The sequence below is a fragment of the Populus euphratica genome, unplaced genomic scaffold (assembly GCF_000495115.2).
Source record: "Populus euphratica unplaced genomic scaffold, PopEup_1.0 scaffold23.1, whole genome shotgun sequence".
NCBI lineage: Eukaryota > Viridiplantae > Streptophyta > Magnoliopsida > Malpighiales > Salicaceae > Populus > Populus euphratica.
In genome coordinates, this window is record NW_011499892.1 from 244,832 (window position 1) to 253,906 (window position 9,075).

General features: G+C 31.0%; 1 protein-coding gene across 2 annotated transcripts; it reads left to right on the plus strand.

Moving 5' to 3' along the window:
* The first annotated feature begins 3,662 nt into the window (after window positions 1–3,662).
* LOC105131360 (solute carrier family 40 member 2-like) lies at window positions 3,663–8,787 on the plus strand. Of its 2 annotated transcripts, XM_011034291.1 has the most exons (9): window positions 3,663–3,823; window positions 3,933–4,144; window positions 4,633–4,783; window positions 6,623–6,819; window positions 6,902–7,384; window positions 7,559–7,730; window positions 7,818–7,955; window positions 8,087–8,197; window positions 8,332–8,787. In XM_011034291.1, the coding sequence occupies exons 2-9, from the start codon at window positions 4,020–4,022 to the stop codon at window positions 8,512–8,514; spliced, it is 1,560 nt and encodes a 519-aa protein (XP_011032593.1). In that variant the 5' UTR covers window positions 3,663–3,823; window positions 3,933–4,019; the 3' UTR covers window positions 8,515–8,787. The 2 variants fall into 2 exon arrangements, with proteins under 2 accessions (XP_011032593.1, XP_011032592.1); XM_011034290.1 differs by having other exon boundaries at window positions 3,663–4,144.
* The last annotated feature ends 288 nt before the right edge of the window (window positions 8,788–9,075 follow it).

Sequence of the window (9,075 nt, forward strand, 5' to 3'; positions counted from 1 at the left end):
AAAGCGGTTTTTTTTGTTTGAAATTTTCCTTTTACAATATGGTAAGTCTTTGCTCAAAAAACATATGCTAGCAATAAATAAAAAATTTTATAAAAAAACAAGTTAATAAGGAAACGAGAGTTTTGCAGAAATAAAATTTTTCACTCCTTGACTTAAGTTATTGAGAATTTATATTTAAATTATCTTATAGTTTTATTTAAAAAATGTTTTTAATAAAAAGGTTTTTTTTGTTAAAACAAAAAAATATATAAATGAGGAATAAGTAATTTACTTAAGAAATCAATCTTGTCTTCTTAGATCTGAATCAATAAAACTCCTATATATATTTATTTTAATTATAATATAATTAAATAAAATAAACTTTAAATCTTTTTTTTCGCACGGCATCACGTCGACCTAGAAGCTAATGGCTGCTAAACAAAACACAATATGGAGTTAATAAGAAAACAATGGAAAGCCACTGGACATACACAATATGGTCATGAACCTGTTTTGATTCAATCCAAATTTAAGCTATTATATAAAAGTAATCCTGTAAAATGATAAGAAAACCAGTAACAAGATCTAATCTAGGATTTGAAATGAGTTACGCTTCAGTGAGATGATCTAGGTTATTGTTGGTGGATCTTTTATTTTTATTTTTTTATTTTAAAAATTATATTTTATCATCTTTATTGTTAGTATTTTAACTTAATTTTTATTTTTTATTCTTGTTCATTTTATAAATTGTTTTTTCTAATTTGATTTTTTTTTATTTTTCAGGTTTTTTGTTGATTTTTTTATAATTTCACCCTTTAATAAAAAGTTGTTTTTATTTTTATATATTAAATTTGATTTTCATTTTGATTAATTTTTTTTTATCTTTTTATTCCATTTATTTTGCTTTTCAATTTCAACATTCATTCAAAAATAAAATTTATTTTGTATTTTAGTTTTAATTCTTATTCTTTCAATTATTTTTTTATTATTTTGTTTTGGATTATTTTATATAATTGATATTCTTTTTTCAAGATAATCCTTTAACATTTAATTAGCCGAGAATTGAGTTTTATAGTTTTTCAAAGAAAGGATGCTTTCAATTTAATACCTTAGATTATAAGTTTGAAAAGTTAACACAAGTTAATATTTTATTTATTTATTTTTTTAGCTTTATTTTTTATGGTTTTTTTCTATCGGTTTATCTTAATATCATGATATAAAACGTGAGTTTGTCAGGTTGACAAGGATTGACTTATCTCTTATTTCCCAAGTTACATGCTTGCTATGCTAATTTAGATTAATTTAGATTATTTTTTTTTATTCTTTTTTTTATCCAATTTCATCCTCTTTTATGTAATGGGTTAAGAATTAAGTTACATCATTTATTTTTATTTATAAAAACATTTATTTATTAAGTCATCGTTATCAATTTGTTTTTTAAACTGGTCCATTTGATATCATTATCTATTTTTTATTATCTAATTTAAATAAAATTAATTTATTTGATCTAGTTTGGTCTACAACTCAAATTACATTTTTTTCTTTTGTAAAATGAATTTGGACTACCTAAATATTATTTAAAAAAAAAAATCTATTGCATAACATGAGTACAAATTCAGTTACAAAACAACTAAAAGGGCTCAAGTATTTATCGTGTATTATTTTTATATTATATTTAGTCTATACTATTTAGATTTTAAATTATTCTACGGTTACATATTTTTCTTTGTTATTTTTTTGTGATCGCCTTCCAACAAGACATTTTTTATTAATTTTTTTTTAAATTCATTATTTATTTCTTACACTTATTTTATTTATTTATCTCGATCTTATATCTCGAGTTAATAGGTTAGCTAAGGTAACCATGATTGTCTTATATTAGTTTTTCTTAGTTTTTTTTTATATGAAATTTATTGTTTTTACAATTTCATACTTTGACGTTACATTATTGATAAGCAATGTGATTTTTTTATTTTTTTTAATTTCATCATTTTGTATTAAAAATTATTTGTCCTTAAACTTTATTATTTTTTTGCTTCTCTTTCTAATTTGTTTTTTAAAGAGTGGGTTGATCAAGCTAACGTGGGTCAACTTTCATTTTCTTTCGCATTGTTTTTTATTTAACTCGGGTGTTTTTTGTTGGATTCTTCTTTTAGAAGTATATATTTTTTTTTATCCCGATCCCATGTCATAAGTGACGGGTTAGTTGAATTAACCTGAGTTGACTTAGATTTGTTTTTCTTGATTTTAGGACTTTTTTTGTTTAAATTTCATCATTTTATATTAAATTATTTTCTCTTGAGTTTTGTTATTTTTTCACTGTTATTTCTATTTGGTTATTCCAAGAGAGGTTGTGAGTAATTCTGAGTTGACTCAAGTTTTTTTCTTCAACATTATATATATTTTTTTTGCTTTCACTTTTGATATTATGTTATTAAGCCTTAAATTTTATAAAATTTTAGCTTTTTTTTAATACAAGTTCTTAGTTTCATACCCTAGATTGTATTTTAGTTAATTTAACCTAAGTTATCTAAAATTAGAATATATTTTTTTACATTGAAACAAAGCTTAGCCGGACCAGTGATGAATCGCTTGCCCACTATCTAGTTTTATAACAATTTAGGAAAGGATCTCTCAGCACATTTGTGACCAAACTGCAAGACACACAGCTAAATATTTAAAAGAGGTATTTTTCCAAAGTCAAAGACCAATCAACCCCTTTATATTATTATTATTTCTAGCCTCCATATGATAAATTTTAACAAAATACTAACAAGCCCTTGTATTTTCCCAAGAAGAAAGAGTAAGACCCTTTCTTTTTTTATACTGATGCCAACCGCCTACTTATTTTGTTGTATTAGCAACTGCTACGCAAAACTACAATTTTAATCAGATCTAAGATTAGCTCCCTTCTGGTCTAATTAAAGATTAGTAAATCATAATAAAAAAAGAAATAAGTCTGTCTCCAAAGGGCATGTTTCTCCGCTATGATTGTCAAATTATCATTAAAGTTAAATAGTGTTTTCACGTAGTTCTAGATCATGAATTATTATAATAATTTTTTTATTATTATAATTTACAATAATTTTTTTCAGGTATATCGTCTTTTATACAGTGTGGTGCGCATATATATATATATATATATATCATAGTTAATTTACCTCAAATTATTAATTATTTATGTTTTTTTAACAACTAAATGAACCATTATTATTTTATTTATTTATTTATTTGAATTTAGCAAGAGTTATCAAATCAAAATATCTTTGATATATCAAATATTAGACTCAAACTATTTGAATTTGGGTGTCATACGAGAACTAAGATTTTTAAATTTAACAATTATATTTGTTATGAGGCTTGGACATGGACTGACAATCATATTTAATGACGAACCAAAACACATGAGTTTGATAATAAAAAAAGGAATTCTAGTATGGGTCTTTCAAGATTATTAGAGATTATTAGATGTAAGTTTATTAGATGTGATATGGTTATCAAATTCAAGTGATTTAAATATAATATAAATATTTATTTGAAAATTTAAAATATTTTTTATATTTTTAATATTTTTTTATATTTATAAAAAAAATAATATTGGCCCGGCAATATAATAATTTCATCCTTTACAGGATGGCCCATTTGGTTGGTTCTACGAATGATTGGTCCTGCACAGGTCAGTCACCTAAATTATTATTTTTCAACAGCAAGTCAGCCATATCCTAGTGCAAGTGTCTAGTAGCTGGGAACTGCAACTCTAACCATTTTTCACCACATCACCCTCGTTGATATTATCATATTTGTGACATCCAAACCAATACTTTCGAATTCCAACTCAGATTGAGTAAGATTTGGACTAATAGTTTTTAATGTCTAGAACTAGTCATCATATCATGAATCATGCAAGCCATCATTAGTTTATTACCTTAATCCACACCTTGATGGTCAACTAGGTTATTTAGCACTGTCAGGGTTAAAGGGATTCAGAACTTAGGAGGCAGTTTGATTTGAAGAAGCTGAAGTAAACGTAAAGAGAAAAGATGTTGGGAGAATCACTTCTTGATCAACAACAGCAAGAACCATCTTCTTCCAAAGATTCTTCTTTGCCCACATCTCTTATCAGAAAATTGTACATTGGCCACTTCTTAGCAAGATGGGATGCCAGGTTCTCTCTCTACCTCCTCAGTTTATATTACAGATCTCTTTCTCTAGTTGCTGGTTTTTTTGTGTGTAAATTTGGAAGTTTTTTCTATTTTGTATATTCTGAGATTGGTTTTGGGGTTGAAGAGTTGTTGCTCATCAGTGAAAGTTGTGGTATTTCTTCAAGCAATATTTCCTCCATGAAGTGAAAAGATGACCAAATTATGTTTCTATTATATATCTAATTTCCTTCTTCTTCTTCTTTCTTTTCCTGAAGATTCAATAATCTGTTCTAGTGACTTGTTTAGAGGCCATTTTCCCCATAGACTGGATGATAGATTAGACAATTAACTGAGTCAAGCCTGTGCCTAGGAAAAAACCGTGAGAAAAGAAATTGCAGTCCCTTTAGCAGGATTGAGATATAACTTTCTCTTCATCTCCCTTCTCTGCATTTTTCCAATTTTCAGGATATAACGGGGTTTCAATTTTTGAATTGTTTATTTGTATCTGCAGAATGTGGGAATTCTCTGTGGGTTTATACATGATCACTCTTTGGCCAGACTCCTTAATCCTTCCTGCTATTTATGGTGCAATTGAATCTGCTTCTACTGCATTTTTTGGTCCCATCATTGGACAATGGGTGGAGAAGTTGACATACATTAAGGTTTGCTCAAGAATTGCTTCTTTGAAGCTATGCTTTATTGAAATCACAAAAGTCAATTCTACAAGAAAAAAATAAAAGATGAAATTTTAGAAAGCGTATAAATTCCCTTTTCTTTTTGTTTGCAATACATTATTGAAATTTTTTTAAAAGATCCCTTAATTACAAAATGTTCACGTTTATAGACATTTGGTACTAAAACTGCAAATTTTCTTCGAAGTTCATGATAGTTTGTGACTCAGTTGTTAAAACTTCAAATTAAACTTAGGTTTTTTCACTGTTGGCGCAATAGGCCTTGGATATATATATATATATATATATATTGAAGTTAGGCTAAGCCAATGACTCACGAGCTCCTACAAAACAACTATTCTAGATCCATAGAGAACCCTTCAACGCTCAAGTTAGCAAACATGCAGGAAAAAACAACATATAATAAAAAAAAATAATGAGAGAGTAGGAGAGTATACGTTGTGATTGTTGTGTGTGGTTCTGTATTGCTGGTCACCTAGTGAACTTAGATATCTATGTATCGTAGATCATGTGAAATTGCCATTTGAAAAGTGGAGTCACATAGAGTAATGGAGAATAATTACATTCACCGCGTAGATATCCTGTAAGACAAATTGTTCTTATAAACATCATGATATTAATTTGTGTGACATGGCTTTCAAGTAGACAATATACTAACAATTCGTACCAAGAGCTTGTAAAATGAAGAATCAAGTGAGTGCCGTGTAGAACGAAGAATACTAGTAAATGGTTACAACAACATGAGCATGCTGAAACATTATTTGGAGTGTCAATATGTTTCTCTCTTTTTTCCTTCACTTATCTCTCCCCGAGTGTGGCCTTCTTTAGCTTCGTTGGTCTAAATTAAAGAGTTGTTAAAAGAATCAAGAACTGAAATAGAAAAAAAAAAGAAAAAAAGAAGAAGAAAAAATGTATGTAATACATGCGTTAGTGCGTGGATGAAGCCATTGTCTTGAGGCGGCATTGTGCAATCTCGATGATGGCTTTCCTTGGTGTCTTTAGCTTCATCTCCTCAAAAGGAATCTACTGGTCTCGAGTGTGCATCTATCGAAGCTTTGGTGGAGCTACTGTGTCGTGTTTTGCTTTTCTTTTTTTATTCACTCCTTTCTCCTTGGTTTTAACTAGTTTTCTCTCTCTTTTCCACACAACGCTCGAGATAGGCTTCTTGGGTCAATTAAGGTTTTTTTTGTTCCAGCTAGTTGGGCCAAATCCCAGCCAGTGCCCTTTCTCTTTCTTCCTGAACTTTTTCCCCTCCTCCTTCTCTTTCTTTTCCTTGTTTTTCCCACTTGTTCAGTTGAGCTTATGGCCCAATGAGACCTCCGGTTGGGCTTTGCAACTCAGTTCGAAATGCACAGAACATTACTCGAATTCAGTGAAAAGTTGTAAAATGTTTAAAATTGTGGTTTTTTTTTATTTGGAAATTTATTAAAATAATATTTTTTTATTTTTAAAATTTATTTTTAATGTTAATATGTCAAAACAATATATAAACATAAAAAAATTATTTAAAAAAAAAAACTTTTAAAAAAGACGGCATGGCCACGGAAACAAACAGGTCTGACATATCAAATCCGGCATGGCCGCGGAAACAAACAGGTCTGACATATCAAATCTAATTTCTCTCGCATTAGCTCTAGTCTCCTCTGACCAATATAATCACAAATGCCTTTCACCATCTTCTGAAAGGCCACAAGAATTTATGTTGTGTTCATCTCGAGAAACAAGAATACGATGAATAAGCTTTGATGGATGTTTTTATGTGGCTGGCTTTCAAGCATGTGCATTTGCTCAATGGACATTTATTGGCAGGTTCTCCGAATTTGGTTGGTGACCCAGAATCTCTCGTTTATAATAGCTGGATGCACAGTAATTGCATTACTATTCTATCCAGACTTGAAGTCGACAAATTTCACAGCATTCATCTTACTTGTGATATTAACCAACCTCTCTGGAGCTGTTGGGGTGCTTTCCACTCTTGCCGGCACCATCTTAATAGAAAGAGAATGGTAATTAGAGGATCACGTTTGTACTTTGAAGAGAGAGAGTTTTACATTTTCTTATGTGATGATAGTTATTTTCAAAATGCAGGGTGGTGGTGATATCAGAAGGCCATCCACCTGGTGTTCTAACGAGGATTAATTCGATTATTAGACGAATTGATTTAACCTGCAAGCTTCTTGCTCCTGTTATTAGTGGCCTCATCATGAGCTTTGTATCTGTTAAAGCCTCTGCTATGACTTTAGCAATCTGGAACACTATAGCAGTGTGGCTAGAATATTGGCTTTTCACATCTGTACATAATGGCATTCCAGCTTTAGCTGAAAGTAGCCAAAGGAGGATTTCAAGACTTTCACGAAGTGATATGGAAGAGATCACGTCTATTTCTCCAGAAAGAGAGGGCTTGATTTCTCCAGGAGGCGAAAATTCGGTTTCGGTGGATTTGGGATGGAGAAGGAGATTAACTCAGAGCTTTTCAAAGGTTCCTTTTGTCGGTGCCTGGCTTGTGTATTTACAGCAAGATGTTCTGCTCCCTGGTGCAGCTCTGGCCTTGTTATATTTCACAGTGCTTAGGTAATGCCCCGCTTATGATTTTGTGTTTATGACTAATAACTGAACAGCATCAGAGACTGTGACTACTGCCATGAGATACTGACCTGAGACAGTTTTTTTCTGTTTGGTCCATTATCTCATATGATTTGGGTAGTTCCTTTCTGTTACAGCTGACTAGTGATTACATTTTTCCAGCTTTGGCACCTTGATGACAGCTGCCTTGGAATGGGAAGGTATACCTGCATATGTGATCGGAATAGCCCGTGGAATAAGCGCTATGATTGGAATAGCCGCGACGGTTGTGTACCCAATCTTACAATCTCGTATTTCAACTCTCAGAACAGGACTCTGGTCAATCTGGTCTCAGGTACATTTCTTAGTAATTAAGATCATCTGAAAGTAATTCTGTCCACTAATCACTGTCCCTTCTCCTTATTCTGTGCATTGCAAGCAGTGGACCTGCCTTCTAGTGTGCATTGCTTCAATATGGGTCCAAAATCATCTTTTGTCAGCATACATGCTGATGGCTGGAGTAGCTATCTCTAGGCTTGGCTTATGGATGTTTGACTTATCTGTAATCCAACAAATGCAGGTGAGAAAACCTATCATGCTAAAAGAACAATGAATTCTGTTAGTGTTTTCCTAGATCAACTCTTTTCATGCCTGTTTATCGTGCCTTAAATAAGGCATGCTAATTAACTCTTTTCATTTTCGCCGGCACAGGATCAAGTTCCCGAGCATAATCGTCTGGTTGTGGGAGGTGTTCAGAATTCTCTTCAGTCTTTTATGGACTTGTTGGGTTATGTTATGGGCATAATCATCTCCAACCCTCGGGTAATCATCCTTGGATCATACATCTTTCAAGCATTAAACTTTCCTGTTTCCCTGGATATTTGAATCAGAATTCTTATCTTCCTTCCTGATTTCATACTTTGATGTATATTAACTTAACCTGCATTGTTGTTCAGGATTTCTGGGAGTTGATCATATTGTCCTTTTCAGCAGTAACAGTTGCTGCATTGCTTTACAGCATACATCTATATCGAGTTAGAAAGCACCTTTTTCACTTTGAGAAGTTGTTCATGTTGGTGAAATGGGAGATCATGTCACCTTCGCATCAAAATTTACTGGAACCAAATATTCCCAGGTAGGATTCATCCCTACAGCCTGCCGCTCTGACGCCAAGTTACTGAGATTCCTCACAGATTAGGCCCCGGAATAGCTTATCAAATACTTTGGTCTTCTGGGTGGGGATATTATCCTCCTTTTGTTGCCAGGAACAGCAGGGCAATTTATTAAATTTTGAGCAGTGGAAAATGAATAAATAATAGGAGGACAACAGAGCATATTGTGGTTCGACCATGGTGACCTACTAACATAAATCTGTAATAATGATTAATAAATAAATAAATTCAATTTTTATATATATATATATATATATTGGGACTTCACCGATCCTTTTTTATTATTTATCTGTGAAGAATTTTCACGGGATAGCTTACATGTCAAACGAGACTAGGTTTTTATTTTAGCAATTGCCAATTAAGCGAAGTTCTTATAATTTTATCAGTAACTATCCTTTTCTTTCTAAAAATTGTAATTTTTTATTTATTTTGAGAAAAAAATTAATTTATATTCTTTTAATCATATAAAAAAAGTAAAATATCAAATTAAGATATTTTAAATTTTAAATTTAAGAAAATAATTTTATT

Coding starts and splice junctions, on each gene's coding strand:
- LOC105131360 (XM_011034290.1), top strand. CDS start 4,020: ATGTTGGGAGAATCACTTCTTGATCAACAACAGCAAGAACCATCTTCT. Junction 4,145..4,632: donor TTAGCAAGATGGGATGCCAG/GTTCTCTCTCTA, acceptor TTGTATCTGCAG/AATGTGGGAATTCTCTGTGG. Junction 4,784..6,622: donor AGAAGTTGACATACATTAAG/GTTTGCTCAAGA, acceptor ATTTATTGGCAG/GTTCTCCGAATTTGGTTGGT.